Below are 25,865 nucleotides of genomic sequence, written 5' to 3'. Positions count from 1 at the left end.
GAATGCAGGGTGTAGACATTGTGTGTGTTTGTGTCCAATGGAAACCTCTATTAACCCGTGGAAGTACATCTTTTATATATAGTTCTAATAAAAAAATGTTCTCGCTAAAAGACTGGAGCACTCAATGGATATTGCACATGTAAAAGATGTGTGTGTATGTCATTGTTTCAACAATGCATTTTCAGCCCATTCTATTCATACACATTTTCGCTCTGCCTCTGCTATGCTGGATTGGTGTTGCTAGTGGTAACTCTCTCTGTCTCTCTCTCTCTCTCTCTGTCTCTCGGGGTAAGAGCTGGGTCTGGTGGGATGGCCATGTCTCCCAGTCTGCACTGGGGTGCAGTTATAAGGAGATATCTGAAGAGACTTGAAGCTGCTGTCCGTTCAATGGCTTTTTCACACTGCGACGGCCTGCATCAGCGCGCCTGTATGGTTGATTCCTCAAATCTGCAAACGAGATTTAAACTAATTAACACAAACGATGGCAATTGAAGATTTGCGATTCATTTTGTTTTGGTGAAAGGGTCCAAATTAATAGGGCTGTGATGAAGTACCAGTAGAGGTTTGTTCTTGTTTAGTTTTTTGTTTTTAAATATGAGTAATTGTGTTTTATGATCATTTTTACCCCATTTACAGGTGCAATTAGGGTTAAGCCTATTTTCAAAAAATCCTTGGGCTTGTAGAGAGTATAAATAATATAAAATAATGCTGAATGTTCTGGTAATGGTATTAATGAATACATAAAAAAAACTGTTTGAAATGATATGGAATTAATGAGTATACCCAAAAGTTGCCCGTATTGAAATGGGGTCAAGAGGCTTTTATTATGAATTCACAAGAAATGCAGCATCTTAACTGTGACATAAATTACTAATGAAACTGAAAGGTGTTCACCACATATTGACAAGCAGTCACTTTTAATTTCCATTTTTCATTTTAAAATGTTGAAACTGGTAACTCTTATATTCTGCATTTTAATTTTCTTCTTTAACAAGGCAAAATATAATTACTTCTCCATAAAATAAACAGATGGTAAATGGAACCAATTGAGAAAAACAAAATTATTAAAAGATAAAGTGACGTCAGCTGGAGAGAGATGAAACCCCTCCTGAATGTTACCTAGAGAAAGGCACTGGCCGTGCTACGTCACTGAAGGGAGCGTCACACAAGAGGCGTGAAGAGCGCTTGCCAGTACGTGCCGTGAAGGGGACCGTCTTTAAAGCTGAGCGAAATCAGGACAGTGAGCAACAGCAAGAGAGTGAGGGAAGGGACAGGAAACAAGGAACGTACACGGTAATGATATAAAGAGCTGAGATAATGGGAGATCAAATTAAATGTGAAGGAAATAGGGGAATCCAAAAAGCATGACGGAGACAGGCAGAGGGGGAGATGAAGGAGGAGTGAAGGAAAATGGCAAATAGAAAAATGGGTCAAAGGGAGGAAGTGATAAGAAAAGAAGAATGTGTGAGAGAGGGAGAGAAAAGTGAGAAACAATAAACACAGAACCCTTATACAATCAAGCAGTTCACAGTAAGAAAATGACAACAGAATTGGCAGAGTCACTTCTAAAATAGGCAGGGGGCCTATTTTTGGCGTAAATCTCAATATATATATATATTTTTTTTTTTTAATGAAAAATATAAAAATGTGATTTTGCTATTTTTAATTCCAGAGCATTATCAGGTACTAAGCTCTGAAAACCAGGCCCTTAGTGTGATGCAGGGGAAATGGGGAGCTGAAGCAATACAGTTCTCAATCTGTCATTTACCCACTGCACGTGTTTCTTCCTATGGTGTGCAGGTATTCTGCCCCGTGAACCAACCTAATAAAGTTTAGCACTCCTGCCAATGAAACTGAGCTCCCCTGCACCCAGCCCTTCGATAGACCCTTACCAGTGATGATGTCCTCGATGGCCCCGTCCTTCCCCTCTCTCATCAGGGGCTCCTTCACCTGCCGCTTCTTGAGCTCTGCAATCAGGTCCATCTGCTGGAGCTTCACCTTGGGAGGCTGCAACAGGCATGAGACAGGACAGGTCAGGTGTGTCAGGCTTGTTTCTACTGTGAGCTATGAGTGGCAACTACACTTCATTTAGTCACTCTCAGAAAATCAGACACTGCAGTGCGTACCTTCTGTGTGGACTCTTCCTTCTTGTCAGCGGTGGGGGGAACCTCGCCTCCTTCACTGGGCAGGGCTTCCTGCTTCTTTCGCAGCTCGATATCCTGTTCTGCTTGCTGGGGAAATCACAAAGAAAAGTCACAATATAACTCTCCGGTAAACTGGTAAACTAAATGTTCAAAATAATATATAGGGGGTCATTTTGATGGTAGTGTAATAGGGAGAGTCAATATTATATTATTTCTTCACTAGGTGTCACTATCCTAATATTGTAATCATAAGTAGTCATTAGTGAGTGATACTAAGATACATGTGTGTAACGGGGGGAGATCTGTGCTGACTATCTGGCACATGCGTGGTACTGCAGGAAGAGGGCAGCAGTCTCATAAGATCCGCCTGTCAGTCATTGCGATGACACGGAGAGGTGGGGAAGAGGGTGTGTTGGCTTTCCCTCTCTCTGAGAGACGGGCCTTGGGAGATTGCTCGGCCCATAAGAACTGCGCTTGGTTGTGCATTTGGGTGGTCATGATTGGAAACACACAGAGACACTGGCTGAGAAGGCCAGTGGTTGGAGCGAGCGACCAAAACAGGCAAGCACAGCTGAGGAAGACAGCCAGCAATAAATAAATAATTTCATTAAAATCTATTGTTACGTACCCGAGGGGATGTGTGTAGTGATAGGTGAACCTTGGCCACCCCAGTGTGTAATGCATAACAACGTAGGACCGAGATCCTGAGCTGACCGGCTTAGCGGCAGTGGGGGCACTGCGTAAGCAGCACCTTTATTTTGTAGTTTTATTACTGTGTTTTATTTTCATTTTGCCTTTTCATTATTATTTTGAGCACCTGTGAGTGCGCCAGTTTGTTTTACTGTTTACCAGTATTGTTATTCCTGTGGTCCTGTATACCATTGCTGGTACTCAGGCCACGGACAACAGTGCGGGCTAAAAGAAAACGTCAAAAATAATAAAACTGGGCACCAGTGTGGTGTTTTCAAATGAAACTTCTGTCTCCCGTGTGTGTCAGTGAATTGCCCACCACCCTTCCACAGAGAGATTGAATACCTACTGTAATTAAAGGCTGAAGTTCTGGTTGAAAAAAGGGAAGAAATGTCACCATTGCTATTGTTTGGTTATCGTTACTGGGCTGTATTCTGGTAATCGCTTGTTATCCAATGCCTTAGTCTAAGAAAATGTACACCTCCTTCCTAACACCTTGTTGGGACATTTTTCTACTCCACAGGAGTTATATTTAAGAGTAAGAACCCTGTAGAAGCAAACTCCCATCTTCCAGTAGTTTGGTTTTGGTAATTGTTATACTGAGATGCGGTTAAAAGCTCTAGAGCCACAAATGCAGACAAGCCTGGCTCTTTTGCATAGTGGTTTAGTCGCTCGATTACGGTGTGCACAGTCACTGGTCCTGCTACATTTATAGTAAGTCAAATGTTTTTATCTCAATTTTTATTTCAACCAAATATTGTGGGTTTTTTTTGTTTTTTTTTAACAAAACAAAGCATCCCCAGTGGCACGCTGTAATGTGAATTTTAGTGTGTGTGTGTGTGTATATATATATATATATATATATATATATATTACATACATACATACATATATATACATATATATATATATATATATATATATATATATATATATATATATATATATATATATATATATATATAGCTCCAAATTGTATAAACTTTGGATAGAATGTTTCCAGATTGGGACCTCTACTGCCGGAGTTATTAATGGTACCATCGTAGATACCAATTGAAGAAGTAGCGCAGGTGGTAGTAGATATTATAAACAGATGATGTCAAATTACAATTTGTATATCCTGATGGCGTATGTAGGTCACGGTGATTTACGCGTAGCATGCATTGTACTAGGTATGCTACATGGAAAATGCAAAAAAAAAAAAATATATATATATATATTGTTATAAAGCTTGCATTGTGCGCTTGAAAAAAAAAAAAAAGTTATTATTTCTGAGCTGTTACTAACTTCAAACACTACTGACATGGAAAACATCCAATTTTAAGAGGGCTAACCAGGAAACACTCCCTTATAGCATGATGCCCTTATATTTTGGGGGGAAATTCCCCTTTAAGTCCAGATGTGTCCTTGCAGCAATGTGACAGTGAAAAGTACATTGTGTTTTTTCTCTCTTACCTTGTAAGCCTTAATGAATCGTACAATCACAGGGAAAAAAACTGAGGGCGGAGTTGTTTTGGGATTCTCCCCAAAATATTCCACTAAAGACTCGTATGCCTCCTGCAGGGAAGAAAAATAATATCAATTAAATGGAGGGGGTGGGGGTGGTCACTATTGTAAAACCCTGCAGAATGTGTCCCACAGTATTAAGTACAGGGATCCCCACCTGGCCAGTTTTGCTGTCTGCCTGCAGTGTGTCCAGGACCTTGCTGTTTTTCTTCAAGAACTCCTTCAGCACAACATTGTCATCCTGTACCATGAACTCCTTCCGGGTTAACTCCATCCCACGCTGCAGGGAGCGAACATCCTGCATTACACTATCCAGGGACACTGCGGGGAGACAGAACCACATGGAGAGAGTGAGGTGTACTATCCCACGCTGCAGGGAGCGAACGTCCTGCACTACACTATACGGGGACACTGCGGGGAGACAGAACCACGTGGAAAGAGTGACGTGTACACAGGAGGGGGGGGGAATACAAACCAAGAAGAGAATGAGAAGTAACAAGCTTTAAGAGTGAGGGAGGAAAAGAGGAGAAAGGTAGAGGGAAATATAAGACATTAGAGAATGAGAGGTAACAGGGGCTTTAGGATTGGGGGAGGTACAGTATAGAGGAGAGAAGAAAATGGAAGAGATGGAAAATATAAGGGATGGGGATAAAGACAATACGAGTGAATGGGAGAGAGAATGAGGTAGGGATATAAAGAGTAGTGGGGTTCCAAAAAATAGAGTTAAACGTCCCCACGTGTTGCTACAACTGTTTAAATAACATACCTGGAACTTTTTTTTTATTTTCATTGTTAAAACCCTGACAACTTTTTACACGTATAACTTTAAAGTCTGTTTCAAAGCTTTTTTCAAAACGACCACTCTAATGCAGCGATAAAAACAAAATGGTTTAATAGATCAATTTAAAAAAATATTCAGCGAAAAAAGGCACTTCACAGAGCGTTTAAAAGGGACCAAAAACAAAGTACACAGAAAGAGTACTTGGAACTGCAAACACAAGTCAAAAAGGAAGTTAGAAAGGCCAAGAGAGAGATAGAAATCAATATTGCTAAGGGGGCTAAAACCAATTCCAAAATGTTTTTCCAATATTGTAACAGCAAGAGAACATTCAAAGAGGAGGTTAAATGTCTAAGAGACACAAATGGCAAAATCATAGACGAAGAAAAAAAATATAGCAAATATAATAAATGATTACTTTTCACAAGTTTTTATAAAGGAGAATACGGACAACATGCCCCACATGTCGACCTGTTCCTATCCAGTTTTAAATAACTTTAGCATTACAGAGGCAGAAGTGTTAAAGGGACTAGGAGCTCTTAAAATAAACAAATCCCCTGGGCCGGATGAGATCCCCCCAATAGTACTCAAAGAAATGAAAGAAGTTATTTACAAACCGCTAACTAAGATCATGCAACAGTCTCTTGACACAGGGGCTGTACCGACACACTGGAAACTTGCAAACGTAATACCGATCCACAAAAAGGGAGACAAAACCGAACCAGGACCAATAAGCCTGACTTCTATTAGATGGAAACTATAACTATAAAAATTACCTATATAGTAACAATATCCTGGGAGACAGTCAACATGGTTTTAGGAAAGGGAGATCGTGTCTAACTAACCTGCTTGATTATTTTGAGGATGCAAAATCGACAATGGATAATTGCAAAGCATACAACATGGTTTATTTAGATTTCCAGAATGCTTTTGACAAAGTCCCACATAAAAGATTAATTCTCAAACTGAACGCAGTAGGGATTCAAGGAAATGCATGCACATGGATTAGGGAGTGGTTAACATGTAGAAAACAGAAAGTACTGATTAGAGGAGAAACCTCAAAATGGAGCGAGGTAACCAGTGGAGTACCACAGGGATCAGTATTAGGTCCTCTGCTATTCCTAATCTACATTAATGATTTAGATTCTGGTATAGTGAGCAAACTTGTTAAATTTGCAGACGACACAAAAATAGGAGGAGTGGCAAACACTGTTGCAGCAGTAAAGGTCATTCAAAATGATCTAGACAGCATTCAGAACTGGGCAGACACATGGCAAATGACATTTAATAGAGAAAAGTGTAAGGTACTGCAAGCAGACAATAAAAATGTGCATTATAAATATCATATGGGAGATACTGAAATTGAAGAAGGAATCTATGAAAAAGACCTAGGAGTTTATGTTGACTCGGAAATGTCTTCATCTAGACAATGTGGGCAAGCTATAAAAAAGACCAACAAGATGCTCGGATATATTGTGAAAAGTGTTGAATTTAAATCAAGGGAAGTAATGTTAAAACTTTACAATGCATTAGTAAGACCTCACCTAGAATATTGTGTTCAGTTCTGGTCACCTCGTTACAAAAAGGATATTGCTGCTCTAGAAAGAGTGCAAAGAAGAGCAACCAGAATTATCCCGGGTTTAAAAGGCATGTCGTATGCAGACAGGCTAAAAGAATTGAATCTATTCAGTCTTGAACAAAGAAGACTACGCGGCGATCTGATTCAATCATTCAAAATCCTAAAAGGTATAGACAATGTCGACTCAGGGGACTTTTTTGACCTGAAAAAAGAAACAAGGACCAGGGGTCACAAATGGAGATTAGATAAAGGGGCATTCAGAACAGAAAATAGGAGGCACTTTTTTACACAGAGAATTGTGAGGGTCTGGAACCAACTCCCCAGTAATGTTGTTGAAGCCGACACCCTGGGATCCTTCAAGAAGCTGCTTGATGAGATTCTGGGATCAATAAGCTACTAACAACCAAACGAGCAAGATGGGCCGAATGGCCTCCTCTCGTTTGTAAACCTTCTTATGTTCTTATGTGTTACTTGTAGCCAACCGTACGCTGCACATGTTTTTATGTACAGTTAAAAATGATTTATTTCTGTAAAGTGTGTGCAGTATATGTAAGGTACTGTATAGTATCATAATGTGTTAATGCGGCACCATGATCTGTTTTGTGTACTAAGTAGGTTAAGGTAAAAGAAAATGCGCTAACATTGTTTAGTTTCAATTTAACATATTTTTTTGTTGTTTTTTAAGCATTATGTGTAATGCAGCAGCATGATTTGTTTTGTGTTATCAGTAGCCTATACACCAAAGTAAAAAGAAAATACACTAAATTATTCATTTGATTTTACTACTGTGCTGTACAGCTTCAGCCGAAAGTTTTGCATCACCTGGAATTGTAGGATTGAGACATAATTAAAAAACAATATGAACATAATTTTGATCTCTTATTTAACGTCATGTAACCAAAGAAATTACAAAATGATAAGCCACAATTCTGTGCTTGTCCTAGTAGGCAATATTTACAATTTTATTAGCTTACTAACTTACTAGCATTGTATTCTAATAAAAAAACTTCTTCATTTACTGGTGACAAAGAGACAACATCTTTCAAAGTGTAGAAAGCCATTATCTTTCAGAAAAAAAGGTGTTTGGAGTATTAAAGACAAAGATTTCCTGTAAACATTTATTAATCTTCTGCAACTGGAACTGTTACAAATGATCAAAGTGAATTACATTTGTAGTAAATAGTTGCAATATGCTAATACTTCTTTATTTTAAGGGGGGGGGGAGAACCACTTAATACCTTCAACCTGAATGCAAGCATTATATATACATTTTCAGATTATATATCATGTTTGCTAAATTACTAAAGGTTTAAAGGGCTGGTGGTCTTGTTCCAAATACTTAATGGGGCTCTCACTGTTATTTATCACAAACATCTTTCTCTTCTGTGTGAAAGCAGTGTCAGCACAATCATATTTATAAGCTTTGAGTTGTCAGCAGTAACTGAAAGCCTTTTACCGATGCTCTCTGTCTGTGCTTCGAGAAGCTGAAAGGGGCTCTTTACCTGCTGCCGCCTTGTCCACAAAGTGCAGCTCTGTGTGGAAGCTGCTCAGCTCTGGGTACTTCTCCTGGATGATGTTCACGATGAAGTGCAACAACGTCTGCTTGCGGTCCGTTGACTTTGTATCCAGCAGCTAGGTGGGGAAACCAAGATTACAACATTACAGTACTTCAGGACAAACCACCAGGACAGAGAGATTGTAATAAATGCTATATATTTGCAGATGTTATACATGGCACATGCCACTCCTGTATGTACAACTGAAATGTTTCTATCCTAGAACTTTATAAACATGGTGCATTGGGCCCCTGACTAACTAGGCTCTAAAACAGCACAGCTACTATTGTTAAAGATAATCCCTGTTTACTCAGAACCCCTCACTGTGCTCCTTACCAGGTCGAGACTCTGTAACCGGAAGCCATATGCTGCCCCTCTCTTGCTGCTGTTCATGTAGTTGCCGAAAGCCAGGATAATCTGAAATGGAAAGGCATAATTTCACGTTAGGTGTATGAAAAGGATGAGTGTCTGTGTTTTACAGCACTAAAATACATATCAGCTGAAATATATACAGGGTATATTGTAAATTGTTATAGGGTGATTGTACAGGGCTAGCAATCACATTTTAAGAAAGACATCTTGTCTCCTCTCTTATTCCTTCAGTTGTCTTCCCCAGTGGTTAGACATGGTTATTCTTCTTCTGTGTGAAATGCTCTGTTTGCACCTGTTTTAATATTGTCATCTTCCGCCAGTGTGGAACTATTTGTCCAGATCATCTTTTTAATATTCAAAACTTGAACCTGTCATCACCTGTGGCTTGCTTATGTTTGAATTTATTTATTTAATTACATGTGCACTTTGTAAAACAAGCAGTGCCACTAAAAAGATAAAGGTGGACAAATGTGTAGGGCTGGAGACAAGCCGTTCCAGCCTACAGGAGGTGACCCCGGTATAGTTTCTGCAGAGCCCTGTTCAAGAATAATTCTACACCTAACTATTCAGGCAGTTTTAAAGTTTTGCTAAGTGCATGGTCAAGTCGAACACCGACATCTGGAATTGGAAATTGGAAAAAAAAGGGATTGCACTAAAGCTTACCTCAAGGATTTTTTTTAGTTTGGCAGAAGATTTGATGGACATAGATGCAGCAATAATAGCATTGAGGTGCTGAAAGGAATGGGAAAAGGTAAGTTACAGTGCACTGCATATTCTTTAAACTTAACTGCATTGTTAAGAATGTGATAATGCAGGGCCGCCCCTTAATAACGCTATAGTCAGAAGCCACAGTCATGAAACCGTGCCATTTGTGTTCCACCTCATAACAAGAATGAAAGTGCAGTGGCATTATGGGGCAAATGAGAACCACAATCATTCTGCTTTATACCTGGTTCTGCCTATAAAGGGGCAGCCCTGTACATATTTAAGATGCAGAATTCAAATATGAACCTGACTCACAGGTTTGAGCAGCTGCACCGTGTCGCTGAAGTTGCCCATGAAGGTGAGGATGTTGATGTGCTCAGAGAGTCGGGGGATCTTGCTGAACCGCACCATGAACTGGTCCTCCTCAGAGAGCTCGTCCAGGGGCTTCCTGTCCCGCTCGTACTTACTGATCAGCTTCTGCTCATACTCCGTGGGGATGAAGCGAGCCAGCAGCTCCAGGAAATCCAGGCTAAGACACTGCATGTTGAACCTGGGGACCGGACGCAGAGACACTAGCACTCTGGGGACGGCACTGAGGCAATGCAACAAATTCTGATTCTTCCACTTCAGAAATTCCAATTTTTCAGTATTTATTCATTAAATACTTCAGATTTAATATGCAATATTTCAACCCTAACTTTTTCTTTTTTTTTTACCTTTTGTATATTACCACTCATTTTTCCACAATAACTTCTTACCATGCAGTTTCTATAAATCATTGAATTGGGAATTTTATAAATATGTAATAGATTTTTTAAAACTTATATTTTGAATATGGTTTGTTTTAAGGACCACGTCTTGTACAATAGATTTTATTTTGTATCCCCCAAACTTTCTTCACAGTATAATAATTACAAAAGAGCAATCCACCAGGCCTAGAAAGCAACAAGCTCTAATTGTACCAAAGAAAAACTACCAGTGATAGCTGTCAATTAGTGCCTAACTTAAAGCATTACTGACAAAAAAAAATAAAATTAAAATGTGTTGGAAGCGTACGTTTCAATGGCAGTGCAGATCTCTGGCACGTTGAGCCCGGCCTTGCGAAGCGTTATGGCCAAGTTCTTGGCCCGGTTGGATTCAATGAGCGTCACTTTGCTGGGTGCCTTCTGGACAGCCTTGACCTTGATGGTGCTGATGTTAAGAGAGGGGCCCTGAGCCTTTGTCTTGAACTCCTCCTCAAACGCATCCATGTTCAGCTCCTGTTGATGAGGACACAGCAAGCAGAAAGTGAGCACAGTGCACCTCGACAGTTCATTATTCGTTAATTAATGATGAATCCATGATGATGATACAGTACAAGTCCTATATTTTACTGTATGAAGTCCTAATTCACTGTAATGGCTGTCTTCATTTGAAGCCCATCTTTTTACTGGTATCATAATTTAAATAGAGCAGATGGGGTCAGATTGACAATGATTTATCACCTAGACTGCAATAATCACCTAATTCACCCTTTCACAATTCATGCATAGAAAACTTAATGACACATATAATTGCCAGATATATGGGCAGACACCAGCATCTCATTTCTTAGCAGACGCCCTTAGCCAGGGCGACTTACAATTGTTACAAGATATCACATTATTTTTACATACAATTACCCATTTATACAGTTGGGTTTTTACTGGAGCAATCTAGGTAAAGTACCTTGCTCAAGGGTACAGCAGCAGTGTCCCCCACCTGGTATTGAACCCACGACCCTCCGGTCAAGTCCAGAGCCCTAACCACTACTCCACACTGCTGCCCACAGTTCTGATTGAGTGACAGTTTTCTAAGCATTATTTAAAAAATATATTGTAGCACTAGTCTGGTTGAAGCACTATGGTTAACCAAGCAAAAAACCCATTCGCATTTCCACTCAGGGAATGCAGTACTGAGCAAAATCTTGTGGCAGGGGTCTTTTTAGCAAGGGCTGGAGTTGCTTACTCTCACCTGTAATGTACTGTATTTAAATTACATTTATTGATTCTTCTGGCAGACACGAACCTGGTCATAAAAATGTATATTGTATGTGTATATTGTAAAATGAAAACATACAAAATACAAATACGGTATTCCAGTATAATAAACAAAAACAAATAACTTGAGTTATAAAACTCTCTGAGTTTCTCAGCTCTGGGAAATGATTCTATTAGAAAGCGACTGCATTAAACATAGACGATCTTTGGTAACCATAAGAGTTCTTCTGTTTAAATCTCAAGGACTGGCACGGGGCAGTGAGACCTTGCCAGTTAACTCCTTTAACACTCCCTACTGGCTTTGGACTCTCTGTGCTCGACACAGCTCCCGGCTGGAGCATGCAGCTCTACTTTCTATAGTCGCAATTTGGGTGCACATTGGACCAGATTCTCAAAGCTATTTACTCCAAATCGTCATTGGTGCAAGAAATACCAATTTCAATTTTAAAATGAACAATAATCAACTTCCACTTCCTCACAAGCCTAGAAAAAGTCTGAGTTGTTTGAGTTGTTTTTTGTTTTGGTACATTAACAGTATGTGGTGCGTCTTTTTTTCCTGAAAAGACAATTAGCATTGGAAACAGACCAGTGTGACAACTATACATCCAAATCTTAGTGCTCTATTAGTATTGCCTTTTCCACATGGAAATATATTAACATAATGCACTATAATAATAATAATAATAATAATAATAATAATAATAATAATAATAATAATAATAATAATAATAATAATATCTGATTATTTTACCCCTAAGATGTGCTCATCATCAATCTCATTGAAGATGGTTCCTGTTACTTGGTTGGGTTTCAGAGCCACCCAGTTCAACAGCGGCATGCGGGACTTGGTCTTGATGGGCTTCTTAGACTTCACTGGAAATGAAGGTGTCATATACATATGATATGAGACTCCAGGCTTAACTTCCAACCATTACTAACAAAACAGAATCAATCTACAAATCCATGCCAGCATCACCACATGAGCACCCAGACATAGACGTAGAGACAGAGCTTCCTCAATCTATTACTCATGACCACCCTTGGTTCTAGACAGGCAGAGACCTTTTATAGTTTTTTGTAAATATCAGATATCGCAAATTTGAAAATAAATAACATTTTTAAACCAATACTTATTTATCTTTTTTCGAATTATTTTATCCCTGATTTTCTACCCAATTTAGAAAGTCCAACTACGTTGCCTCACAGCCGCAAATCCCCACACAGCACAGGAGAGCTGAAGGTCAAGGGACATGAACTTCTGCTCACCTGACTGCATGACTCACCCTGCAAACCACATATCTGTGCTTTTACTAGGTGAGCCACTCGGGGACCCCATTTTTAATAACCCTCATTCTTGTTAGAGCCCAAGTCCAATTTTTACAAAAAACTCAAATTTACAATGATTAAATTCAATGATTTCATCCTGTGCTTGAGAGTTAGATGCATGCATTTAGGGTCACTAGCTCACAGTCGTTTTTTGCTTTAAACTAATAAAAAGTCAATTTGTTTATCGTTCATGCAGAAATGTTAGAAAGAAGATAACAGTAAATTGATACACTGGCATGGCCACCAGGGGTTTACTACAATAAAACAAATAAAAAAAGTCACACTAAATATCTTTACTGATGTTAAAAAGAAATTTCCAAAACATTGCTTTACATTTACACGTAGTACTTTCGTTTTCTGCTGCCGTGGTCATTAATCAACTGGGACATTGCTTTCAATTTCATTTAACTTCCTAGTAGCTGTTGTTGTTTGTGTCTTAGAAGGCATCAATTATATTGTAAACGATGGTGGCTAAAAATACAGACATCGTTTAAATCATTGAAAGATGGAGACTGACACAACCCACATCTCTGACAGGATGTGCAAGTCTCCTAATTGTATTTATTATTTGATAAGTTAGACAGTTTTGGTCCTCATTTAATATTTAAACACTGCCAATCAGAAAGTATTATGCACTATAGACAATGGAAGATAATTAGAAATATAGAAAAAAACCACTGTTATGTTTAAAGGAATCCCAGCTATACAGAGCACAAGGGGCTTTGAGGGGAGATCATGCAACACACCAGAAAGGAAGGACACTTATCCCAGCTATACAGAGCACAGGGGGCTTTGAGGGGAGATCATGCAACACACCAGAAGGGGAGGATCCTTGCACAAGAGGTGGGAACACAATCAAACAATTTCACCTCCCTTAAGCACTTTAACCCTTTAGATCAGGGGTGTCCAATCCTGGTCCAGGAAGGTCGGTGTCCCTCCTGGTTTTTGTTCCAACTATGTCCTAAATTACTTAATTGGACCAATTATTACCAATTATTGTTCTAATTAAGTCATTTAGGGCACAGTTGGAACAAAAACCAGGAGGGACACCCCTGCTTTAGACACATAATCCAGCACTGAGGACATTCAGGTGATCCAAATAATAGAATAACCAGCAAACATGCCCCCCCTACCCCTAGGACTGTAAAACAATTAAGGCAATTAACAATTAACTGAAACCTATTCAAGAATATTTGTCAAATATGGGGGTAGAATTCCAAATACCTGTACCAAAAAAATTTGTTTTCATCAAAAGATATATTGTTTTAGAATATTGTAATAGAACACTATTTATCTTCAAATTGCCTTTGGATACTACATTTTTCTAACTGGGTGGATAAAACTCTCTTTCAAGTGTTTTTGTATCACTTGCACCCAACATTTTTTATTCAACTCATTATTAAAAGAGTAATGTATTAAATAATAAACAAACAGATTTATCAAGAAAAACAAAGATATTCAAGTACTGTACGTTAAGGACACATTAAAACAGGACCACCTAATTCAATGTCCAGTGTTCTGGGTGCAATGGAACATAAAGGTATATTTAGGTATTTTGCAAATTTGTTTTTCTTCAATTGTATTTTTAGACCTGCTATAAAGGCATTGTTTCGCTTGAAATGGGAATGTGAAATGTGAATGTACTGTACCCCTTCCCCTTTCTCACCCAGGTTACCTTGGCAGTGCTCTGTGTGGTCAGGGTCTGTGCTGGTCTCAGTCTGAGCAGAGACCCCAGGCTCAACTCTCAAGCACAGCGCTGCTAAAGACCGTCCATCTGGTTAATATTAACCTCAACATTTCCACAATCAGAACAAATACACACACAGGCTTATATGTAACTACAATAAAGCAGCTTTTTCTTAGGCAGATGTAATAATCGGTTGTGCAGATGGGTGGATTGTGTAGAAAAGTATCCAGCTTGCAGACAGAGATGTTTGACAGACATAATATAGATAATAATAAACAGATTAGTTAAACAAATAATAAGAAGACCATCTAGCAGCCCAGGTATGGACAAGTCATCTGCCATTTGTGAGCAGTTGTATGGGCGAACTTGAGCACATGAGCAACAAACTGTCGTAACTATGCCATTTCCAAGTCAAAATTCAAGTGACACCACTGATATACATAAAAATCCAATTAATTTTGTTTATATACACCTTTGTAGCCTGGAGAAGCGTGTCTAACACAACACGTAACTGTACTTTACCTGAAGCAGATTGTGAATCTGTGCTGCCACTCAAAAATCCACCTGGAGGAGGAGGGGGAGGGGCCGGTCCATTGGCTCCACCTAGAGGTGGGGGAGGGGGAGGGGCAGGAGTGCTAGCTCCACCCAGAGGAGGGGCCATTGGTGGACCTGGGAGAGGAGGAGGTGGGGGAGGGGCCAGGGGTGGTGTTTGATGGGAAGGGGTCTCCTCTGAGCCAGGCAGGGGTGGAGGAGGTGGAGGAGGTGGGAGGGGCACTGATGTGGATGAGGTGGGAGCTACGTGGGGAGGTTGTGTGGAATGGTCTCCAGCTAGTGGGGGGGGAGGAGGAGGGGGAGGGGGAGGAGGAGGAGGAGCTGAGGTAGGCACCAGAGGGCTGCTGAATTCCTCTGATACAGCCTGTGAAGCTGGCTCGAGTGGTGGACCTGTGTAGAAACAATTTGTTCTTTTAAAAATTGATCATTTAAATGGATCCTTTTTATTATTATCAATTAGTCATTTAGCAGACACTTTAATCCAAAGCGATTTACAGAGACTAGGTAGTGAATTATGCATCACAACTGCTGCTGTAGAGTTACTTACAATAAGGCCTCGGTTTTACGTCTCATCCGAAGGATGGAGCACTAGGAGGTTAAGTGTCACACACAGTTAGTCAGTAGCGGAGCTGGGATTGAACCAGGAACCTCCTGGTAACAAGCCCCTTTCTTTAACCACTATTATCTTCCAATTATTATATTACCTATATAATATCCTATTTTACCTGTTCAGTATGATTCTCTATTGTTTTCTACTTTATTATTTGACATGCTTACTAACTATTCCATCAAAAATTGTTTCTGAAAAGGCTAGTATTTTAACTTCGTGCCGTGCAGTCCGTGAAGCTGTATGCACTCAACCCTGCAGCATTTAAATGCTTCCCCACTTCTCTTGAGACAATTGTAACTTTTTTGGATTACTTGGTTAAAGTCTATTGATGATTATTATTTAAAAAACAAATTGTGGCACTGTCAGAAGGCATGGAATCTGCTACATAGCCTCTTATCTCAGACAGAACAACAGACAATATAAATGTAGTGCTTATATCAGTGTTACAGTACATGGGCCTTCTATTAGCACTACTGAGACGTGTAACCCAAAAGCAATATTAGCTATTACACTAAAACATGAGGTGGTGACTATTTGTTTTATTACAACCCTGAAATCCCATGATATAAACACTCCCTTTCAGAAGCAGCAGACTATCAGAGACAGGAAACAAAGCTACTCCACTTTTACAGCACTATTTTCCCACTAAAAATGTGTTTTACCTCACCAGCCTTGGCAGTTACCATAGCAGAAAAAACAAAAGGAGTAATAAAAAGGAAAAAATAACCCAACCAGTCTTTCTACATTGGTAGCATACAGAAAACATTTGGGTACCACTGCATGTGTGCAGAAAACAGCACAATATTTGGCTTATTTTTTAATAGGGATGATGGATATTTGTGTTGTTTGCTGACCCTTATAAAAGTTTAATTTTGTAAATTTGCACTGTGATTTTACAGTTTGGTTTTCCCACAGTTATACGAAGCATTATAGTTTACCATGGTTTGACATGTTTTTTTTATATATATATATGCTTTTACTCTCTGGGCTTTACAAGGATTTAACTGTGCTTTATTACACTGCTTTTACTGGGTTTCATTGGGGTTAAAAGGACAATAAATTAGCAGAATATATCATAGGCCAAGATAGCAGAATGTCCAAAATCTTCTGGACACAGACTCAAAAACCTTCCAGAAATTCTAAACCTTTCGGAACCAAATAATTATACATTTATAATTAACAAAAAACTAAAGTTATAAGCTAGGCTTAATACTTCTATTCGATTACTAATCTGATAAACATTTGATTAACTCAGCAAAAAATAGCTAAGAGGGGAGTTTCCGGCAGCAGCTGATGCTGATGCTGACATGAGAATGTTCCTGTCGGGTTCCAAAAAATTACAGCTGGAAGAAAATCTTTGGGTCTCGACCAAATCCTTCAGTGCAAACTGTGCACAGGTGCAGTTATTCTGCAGTCCTGTTATCGGCTATCAATGAGATGTAGTAGTGATAGTAACCTGTGTGTGCTGCAGGGGGCGCTTGGATGATGGTGATGGGGATGACCTCAATGGCCAGCTCTCCCTGTGTGCTACTGCTCATGCGGAGGAGGCCCTGGTCCTGCAGCTCTGCCAGTCTCTGCTTCAGCTCTGAAGAGTCCTGCTTCACCCGCTCCCTGTCCACCTCCTGCTGCTTCAGCATGCTCACCTGCGCCGCAGACTCCCGCAAACTCTCCTGGGCTCAACACAGAACAGCTTCCCAGTTAGAGAAAGACTGAGAACAGCTCTCCAGTTAAAGAGAAAGGCTGAGAACAGCTCCCCAGTTAAAGAGGAAGGCTGAGAACAGCTCCCTAGTTATAGAGACAGACTGAGAGCAGCTCTCCAGTTAAAGAGCAACACTGGGAACAGCTCCCCAGTTAAAGAGGCTGAGAACAGCTCCATTATTATTTCAATTGTTTATTCTGGGAAGAAACATGTTGATGTTTTACACATTGATATTAAGTGTGTCTTAACTAGTAAGCATTTATAGAACACAATAAGCATTTGCCATTCATAAATGAATTACTCTTTGCTTCTTGTTTAGTTTTGCTCAATGCCTGTATTATATTACTATGTAGTATATGCACATGCATATTTTAAGTTGTATTTGAAGGCCGAGATATAAAATGGGTTGCTCAAAGAGCAGTTCTAGAAGAATATGTCACAGGGTGACTGAAATGCCACTCATGCAGCCCTTTTATAAGCACTTTTATTTTGAGCAAGTTTCTAGATAATGTACAGATGTGCTCAAATTTGTTGGTACCCCTCCACAAAAAATGAAGAATGCACAATTTTCTCTGAAATAACTTGAAACTGACAAAAGTAATTGGCATCCACCATTGTTTATTCCATATTTAATAGAAATCAGACTTTGCTTTTGATTTTTTATTCAACATAATATTGTAAATAATAAAACAAATGAAAATGGCAAGGACAAAAATGATGGGACCGCTAACCTAATATTTTGTTGCACAACCTTGCACAAGAGGCAATCACTGCAATCCAACGTTTTCTGTAGCTCTCAATGAGACTTCTGCACCTGTTAACAGGTAGTTTGGCCCACTCTTCCTAAGCAAACTGCTCCAGCTGTCTCAGGTTTGATGGGTGCCTTCTCCAGACTGCAAGTTTCAGCTCTTTCCATAGATGTTCGATAGGATTCAGATCAGGACTCATAGAAGGCCACTTCAGAATAGTCCAATGTTTTGTTCTTATCCATTCTTGGGTGCTTTTAGCTGTGTGTTTTGGGTCATTATCCTGTTGGAGGACCCATGACCTGCGACTGAGACAGAGCTTTCTGACACTGGGCAGTACGTTTCGCTCCAGAATGCCTTGATAGTCTTGAGGTTTCATTGTACCCTGCACAGATTCAAGGCACCCTGTGCCAGGCGCAGCAAAGCAGCCCCAAAACATAACCGAGCCTCCTCCATGTTTCACTGTAGGTATGGTGTTCTTTTCTTTGAAAGCTTCATTTTTTCGTCTGTGAACATAGAGCTGATGTGACTTGCCAAAAAGCTCCAGTTTTGACTCATCTGTCCAAAGGACATTCTCCCAGAAGGATTGTGGCTTGACAATATGCATTTTAGCAAATTCCAGTCTGGCTTTTTTATGTTTTTCTTTCAAAAGTGGAGTCCTCCTGGGTCTTCTTCCATGGAGCCCACTTTCGCTCAAAAAACGACTGATGGTGCGATCAGAAACTGACGCACCTTCACCTTGGAGTTCAGCTTGTATCTCTTTGGCAGTTATCCTTGGTTCTTTTTCTACCATTTGCACTATCCTTCAATTCAATCTGGGGTCGATTTTCCTCTTGCGGCCGCGCCCAGGGAGGCTGGCTACAGTTCCATGGACCTTAAACTTCTTAATAATATTTGCAACTGTTGTCACAGGAACATCAAGCTGCTTGGAGATGGTCTTGTAGCCTTTACCTTTACCATGCTTGTCTATTATTTTCTTTCTGATCTCCTCAGACAACTCTCTCCTTTGCTTTCTCTGGTCCATGTTCAGTGTGGTGCACACAATGATACCAAACAGCACAGTGACTACTTTTCTCCATTTAAATAGGCTGAATTGACTGATTACAAGATTGGAGACATGTGTGATACAAATTAAAGAAACTAATTAGTTTGAAATATCACTATAATCCAATTATTTATTATCTTTTCTAAGGGGTACCAACAAATGTGTCCAGACCGTTTTAGATCTTTGTACAATAAGCAATAATTCAACTCTTTTCACAGCTTCTTTGCTTTATTCTATGCCATACCAAAGGCATGCAAGTATACATGATAAAATAGCTTTTAATTTCATCACTTTTCAGGAGGAATGAAGCATTATTTCAATGAGCTATAAGGGTACCAACAAATTTGAGCACGTCTGTATGTTTTTTCTCACTTTTTGATTTATACTATATTGGAGCACTTTTTATAATTGTATGTTTTATTATTATTATTATTATTATTATTATTATTATTATTATTATTATTATTATTATTATTATTTGCATTTTTGATTTTGCACGTTTTGCTTTGTCACGAAGAGTTTAGGCACGGGCTGTATGAGTTGGGCTAGATGTGGTGAGCGTGAGGCTTTTGGTAGGTGCAGTTTTGCTGTCATTACTTACGAGCCAGGGTTAGACTCGAGGGTGAACGCAGGTGAACGCCGTCTACTCACTTCCACCCACTTTTTTTTTTTGGGGGGGGGGGGGGGGCGTGTGAGTGCAATTTTTCATTACGATTTTTTTTAACAAAAATCAATGAATAAAATATCAAATACTATATGAAGTGCACCCTCCACCATAAATAACTTCAAATTGCATCGATTTTCCGTGCTGCCTTCTGTATGAGTCTTGACAAAGTGAACACGCCCCCCCCCACACCAATAAGAAATAGAACAGTCCAACTTTTATCTTTGTCAACAACCGTAAATCCGCCATCGTGTATTTTATGAACGTTAGAATATTTAACTGTTACGACCATTAATATACGATGAAGAGGAGGAGTATAGAAGATTTTTTTGTTCCTGCCGGTAAGACGATAGTCGATAGTAACACAATCATATGCTTTTTTGTATATTTTGTAAGGCACAGTTAAAGTTATCAATTTTATACAACAGGCCTATTACTAAGACTTTTTTAGTAATTTGTGATTTGCATAGCAGGATTTAGGGGAATTTAACAGTAAGAGGTTTTTTTTTTTTTTTTTTTTTTTTTTTTTATGTAGCAAGAAATATTGGTGTGTCCTCGTCCCTGTATTATTAATTGTGTTCTTTTGAGAACTGAATATTGTATTTGGGAGGATTTTTTTTTTGGTATATTGTGTTCTGTATTCTGTCAAAGGATAACAGTATTTTTTGTTTTACTCTTGTCTCAACACTGCTTTTAACATTATGTGGTAATAGAATTACCTCTGTTCTCACTTTACAGTTAACTTGTATGACATACTTACCAAACCAAACAGTAAAATAATAGATTTTTTTTTTTAACGTTTACCAGTTCCATAGTAATCATTATTGTTCAAATTATTCCATGTTGGTGTATTGGATCAGATATAGCTTGCATTTTTAACCACCATGTGACGTAGTCGGCTACAATTGTTGGGTGTGAACCGTGACACCCTGGTGGCATATGAACTTTGGAAGTTAGAATATTCTGGGAGGCCAACCACAAAACGTCAAGGGAGTTGAAGGTGTACCGATTCAAAATATCTAAAGAGGTAACTTTGAAGTGAGGGAAAGCCAAGCGTTCCATGTGCCATACAGCTCAGCAAAGAGACAGCTGTGAGAAAAGGGAACATTTCTGTTACATCAAAAAAGCAGAAGATTGCAGTTGCAGTTTGCCAAAAAGCATAAGAGCTCATTTATTGTCAAGTGAAACCAAGATCTCAGAGGAGAGGAGTTACACGTATGCCATGAGTGAGACACTCTGTGGCTGGTTCTGTCACAGTTCTAGCATGATACTGATCACACGCACACTGCTAACTCAGCAGCACAGATTCCACCGGATTTAGAAAATGATTTAGCAATGCTTACTTTGAGACCTAGAAACTAGACTGCATCCAGCGTCTTTTTATTTGGTCCAATGCTTCTTGGCCACTTTGAGTAATTAGAATCATCCAAACGGGTGGATAATTAGCAACAAAGAATAGTCAATAGTAAAAAATCTAAAACTTTAACAAATAATCTTTGTCAGATGTTTGAAACAATTGCTTAAAAATAGTATTTTAAAGCAGGATAAAATAACTTCAGACTGAGTTCTGAAAGAAACAACCCTAGGTATAGAGCATTGATGTCTTCTGTCCTCTAATTCAATGTAAAGCCAGCTGAATAGCCACTTCAAATGATATGTTTAGAAACACAAGATGGATAAAGAAATGGTCTATTGAAAGGTGTGAGTAGTCCTGTATTTGTCAGTTTGTCTTGTGTATAAACTGTGATAGCTTTCTGTTTCTGTAGCCCCTGAGTTTTTGGTATTGGATCAAGCTGGCGGTACCCCTTGTAACTGTGTATAGTTAACATATGTTGCAGGGCAGGCCCTTCTCTGTATCGTCAGGGGTTGAGCTTCTCTGGAGCAGTTGCTGCTGCCTAATTTTCCCAGTCAGCAGCAATCACCTCATCAAGCCCCTTCCTTTTAAAACCAGCAGATCTCCATAGCAAGTCAGTTTCACCTGGAGCTCTGCACGTTGTTCAAAGTGTTGATCTGCACTAATTCTCCTGGTTGCTGTCCTGAAACCACCACCAAGTATGGGACAAGTGATACAGGAAGCTGGACAGGGCTGTGTATACTGGCTGGAACTTCCAGTGCTACAGGAAGCCAGACAGGACTGTGTATACTGGCTTGAACTTCCAGTGCTACAGAAAGCCAGACATGTATGTATCTCTTACTGTATTTACTGTAAATATACACTGGATAGCCTTATATGCTGCCCCAAAGCAGTTTATTCCTGGCGCCCAACCTCAGCTTTGTAGATAAGTGTATTGTATAAAAGCCCCTGTATATTGTTGCTGTAGGCAGGTTTGCTTGGTGACTGTGTTTCTCTCCTCACCCTCAGCACCTCCACCTCCTTCATGGCCTGGATCAGCTGCTTCTCCAGCTCTGCCATCTTCTCCATTGACACACTCTCACTGTCCTGCAGCTTCTCTGACAGCTGGGAGGGAGGGAAACCAACACGTCAGGAAGCAGCTTTTCAAACATTCAATAAAGAAATGCTCACTTGTGACCTTCTTGTATGCAAATTGATAACTGTGACACTTAAGGAATTCAGCAGTGTTTCACAAAAAATAGTGCCATCTATTATAGTTGTAAGTTCAAATTAGGTATTTATTTTGCTTATTTTGATTTAGTTTTTGTAAAAATGAAATGATAACAGGCCTTCGAAGGTCTGGCCCAGTTGTTACAGTCAGGTACCATTATAAGTCAGTAGGTGTTAGTTTTCACTAGGCACAGATTATCATCACTTGTATGCACTGCATCCCAAAAATGACTAGATTATAATATAAACACTGTTCTGTGACCACATTTCCCAAAGGCTGTTATGTTTCCCAATTAAAATAAATAAATACATAAATAAATGGAACACCTTATACGTGGATTATAAGTGACATAAATGTGGAGTGAATGTAGAGAAATATTGTGAATTCAATTAACCCACCTTCATAAATGTGTGTTTGTTGCTTAGTTAACACATTACATTAAGTGTCTCTACTGTGTATTTACATAGCACAGTAATCTGTCGTGTATCCGCCCGTCCGTATCTGCCCTAACCGTTTATCCGTCATGATCAACCTCTTCAGCAACAATAGTTTGTTATTCAACAGAGAAGATTAGTTCAGATGTTGTAGATCCTACGAAAGTTTTCCTACACTGTGTTGTATGTGTTCCGTGCGCTGCCATCGCTGGTAGTGTCATGTGAGCTGTTCAGTAAATAAATCCTGTTTGCCTGTGGGGCGTATCAACTTCAACCTCCGTCTCGATCTCCAGCTTGTCATTCAGCAGCGAATGCACACACCCACACAGCAGACGGCTATGGTACAAGCATTAATACCCAGTATCTTTCTAAACAAGGGATTTAGGGGGATCTCCCTAATAAAAGCTGAATCTCAAAACCATTTGTGTGAATCTCAAAACCATTTGTGTGAATATAGTAATTGTTACAGCTGTGTATAATAGTATTTAAAACAGGATTCATTTATCTGACTTTTTACATATCAACCTTTACTCTGGTCCTACCGCAGTTGGATACGCGACGGTTTACTGTAGTTACTTAGTAAATACATGTGTACTTATACATAATTACAATGTTACTATGCATAGTTACAATGTACTTTATGTGTAAATCTTTTTGCACGATATAACCCTAACCCATCTCTAACCCTAACCCTAACCCTTTTCTGATACAATTGTCTACTTATATATCATACAAAAAGATGTACACATTAAGTACATTGTAAGTATGCCTAACAACATTGTAATTATGTGTAAGTACGCATGTATTTACCATGTAACTACTATGTAAGTGCACAGTAATTAGAGACACTCAATGCTTGCTCTGGGTATTGCAGGTCATTCACACATAGTACAGTCTGAAGCTGCAGGTGGTGCTGTTGTGTTTCTGGTACCTGTGTATTGAAGTCCTGCAGCTCCTCCATGTGCTCCAGCAGGGCATTCTTGGTCTCCGCATCCTCCAGCAGCGCCCCCACATCAAACACATTGTCCAGGTATGCCTGGATCTGCACCAGCAGCTTGTCACTCTCTGTGTGCTTCAGCTTCTGTTGAGAGACCAGTGCAAGCATTTATTACACTGCAACCACATTGCCCTTGCCCCCCCCCACGATGTGTAGTATTGGAATGTATTACACTGCAACCACATTGCCCCCCCCCCCACCACCCACTGTGCATACCATTGGCTTTCCAATTGGTTTTGGGGCTAGTGGCAGAACGTGCACCCCCTACAGGCAATCACATCACTGCATTCTCTAGACAGGATACAAAGATGGCAGTGCCGATAAATTTGACACATTTTTTTAAATTAAAAAGAAAACTCAAATCATTGCAGGCAGCACAGTGACCCAGTGTCCCTGCCCCTGCTGGTTTGATAAGCTAAATTGTCAAGTATTTTTTCTTTAGAGTCAGTTAGGTGAGTAATAGGAACTAGTCTCAAACCAGAAAACGTACAGTGCTAGATCCTCACCCTTACAAAAGGTAAATCTGCATGGCAGTTCCCCAGGCTTTAGTTCAGTTTATATGATTTTCCTTGTTTGTTAATGTGCTTTTCCATATCTCTCTGCCTTACAGTGCTTACCTATGCTTTCACTATGCTTTATTTACTTTGCTATGCTTTTACTTTGGGAAACTTTTAAAGCTAGTCCAAATCATCATTTGAGCAATTTTTTCAGAAAGGAAAAACGCAACCAATAGAGAAACCAAAATAGAAATAAATAATTTTGGAATTTGTAAGTACACTGTATTTATTTTCTGTAATGTTTTTCTTTTTGTTTATTTTACCTTTCAAAAAAAGCTAATGACCATTTGGAGTAAAAATCTTTTAGAGTTAGCCTTTTATTTTCCCTTCAACACATGTTTCCCATTGTCGTAAGAATTAATTGTTTTTAATGGGCCTGTTGATACGATTCGGCTCCTCTGTAGGAGGTCAGCTCAGGAAACAGGAAATACTGAAGCTGACACCATAAACATTGGGCAAAATCATTCGTCGCTAAATGTGAAGAAAACCCCAACAGATTGGGATCTGTTTTCAAACAAACAGAACCCATATGAACTGAGCTCACCTCCAGGTACTCATCCAGCCCGTGCTGACTGAACTGGTACTGTAGATGCACCCGGAAGTTCATGTTTTCCACAGAATGGACCACGATGTTGATGAACTGCATGCAGGCCACCTGGGGAGGAGACAGCAGACTAGGAAACTGAATCAACGTGGTGCTGCAGAGCAGGGATGTCCAATCACGGTCCTGGAGGTCCATTCCACTCCAGGTTTAACAGGTACAATGAGATACATTACTACAGTAGGATGTGGATGGAGGTTATATTGGTTCAATTAAACAATTCAAAACAGGGTTGGAACAAAGAGCAGGATTGGAAGGGACAACTTTGTTCATCCCTGCAGCATAGCTACTGTAGGACTGACACAGTAGGCAAATTAAATAGTCCAGTTTCTCCTAGCAGAAAGTAGACCCTGCAAGCATCCAACCGCTTTTCAAACTTTTTTTTAGATCTGCTATAATTATAATTTAATCCTGGGGCTTGCATTATTGTGTCTGTTTTTTTTGAGGTTTGTAATATGCAATAGATTTAATTGGATTATTGTTTTGTAATGTATGAAACTGTGCCACTCCCTTCCAGGGTCATTTTGGAAGCACTTTGCCATGTTCATTAAAGAGTAATAGCAGGGATCCGAAAAATATAGTTACATGTCCTACAACTGTGTAACTAATGTATCTGTTATTTTTCTTTTCATTGTTAACATCCTGACAACTTTTTACACTTATAACTTTAAAGTCTGTTTCAAAGCTCTTTTCAAAATGTCTGCTCTAGTGCACTGGGGTTTGAGATTTGTCCTCTAAACCAGTGGTCTGCAAACTTTTTATATGACGGCCCCTTTTCTTAGCAGACATTTTGTTGCGTTACCCGTTTGACAATGTGGGCAATAATCCTTACACTATCAGTGCACTAGAGCGGCCATTTTGAAATGAGCTTTGAAAAAGACTTTAAAGTTATAAGTGTAAAAAGTTGTCAGGATGTTAACAATGAAAATAAAAATTACAGATAAATTAAACAGTTGTAGTAACACATGGGGATGTATAATGCTATCTTTTTCGGAGCACCGCTACTTACTCTGACCATACCTCACTATTTACAGT

At 39.4% G+C, this 25,865-nt stretch overlaps 1 protein-coding gene across 2 annotated transcripts in view; it reads right to left on the bottom strand.

Annotated features, from left to right (window-relative positions):
- Window positions 1-250: 250 nt before the first annotated feature.
- Window positions 251-25,865, bottom strand: part of LOC117435113 (formin-like protein 1) — an 81,333-nt gene continuing 55,718 nt past the window's right edge. The window contains exons 11-27 of one of the 2 annotated variants that reach the window (XM_034058062.3): window positions 24,774-24,884; window positions 23,607-23,756; window positions 22,034-22,135; window positions 16,980-17,193; window positions 14,884-15,303; window positions 14,350-14,430; window positions 12,100-12,221; window positions 10,387-10,589; window positions 9,646-9,880; window positions 9,289-9,357; window positions 8,590-8,670; window positions 8,200-8,329; window positions 4,498-4,661; window positions 4,290-4,391; window positions 2,127-2,231; window positions 1,893-2,007; window positions 251-447 (exon numbers count right to left, since the gene is read on the bottom strand). In XM_034058062.3, the coding sequence (XP_033913953.3) occupies window positions 344-447; window positions 1,893-2,007; window positions 2,127-2,231; window positions 4,290-4,391; window positions 4,498-4,661; window positions 8,200-8,329; window positions 8,590-8,670; window positions 9,289-9,357; window positions 9,646-9,880; window positions 10,387-10,589; window positions 12,100-12,221; window positions 14,350-14,430; window positions 14,884-15,303; window positions 16,980-17,193; window positions 22,034-22,135; window positions 23,607-23,756; window positions 24,774-24,884 (2,508 nt within the window). In that variant the 3' untranslated portion in view covers window positions 251-343. The remainder of the gene's footprint in view (window positions 448-1,892; window positions 2,008-2,126; window positions 2,232-4,289; window positions 4,392-4,497; window positions 4,662-8,199; window positions 8,330-8,589; window positions 8,671-9,288; window positions 9,358-9,645; window positions 9,881-10,386; window positions 10,590-12,099; window positions 12,222-14,349; window positions 14,431-14,883; window positions 15,304-16,979; window positions 17,194-22,033; window positions 22,136-23,606; window positions 23,757-24,773; window positions 24,885-25,865) is intronic. The other variant, XM_034058063.3, reaches the window with a different exon arrangement.

This window comes from Acipenser ruthenus, chromosome 28, assembly GCF_902713425.1.
Source record: "Acipenser ruthenus chromosome 28, fAciRut3.2 maternal haplotype, whole genome shotgun sequence".
Classification (NCBI taxonomy): domain Eukaryota; kingdom Metazoa; phylum Chordata; class Actinopteri; order Acipenseriformes; family Acipenseridae; genus Acipenser; species Acipenser ruthenus.
This window is presented reverse-complemented; position numbering and strand designations above follow the sequence as displayed.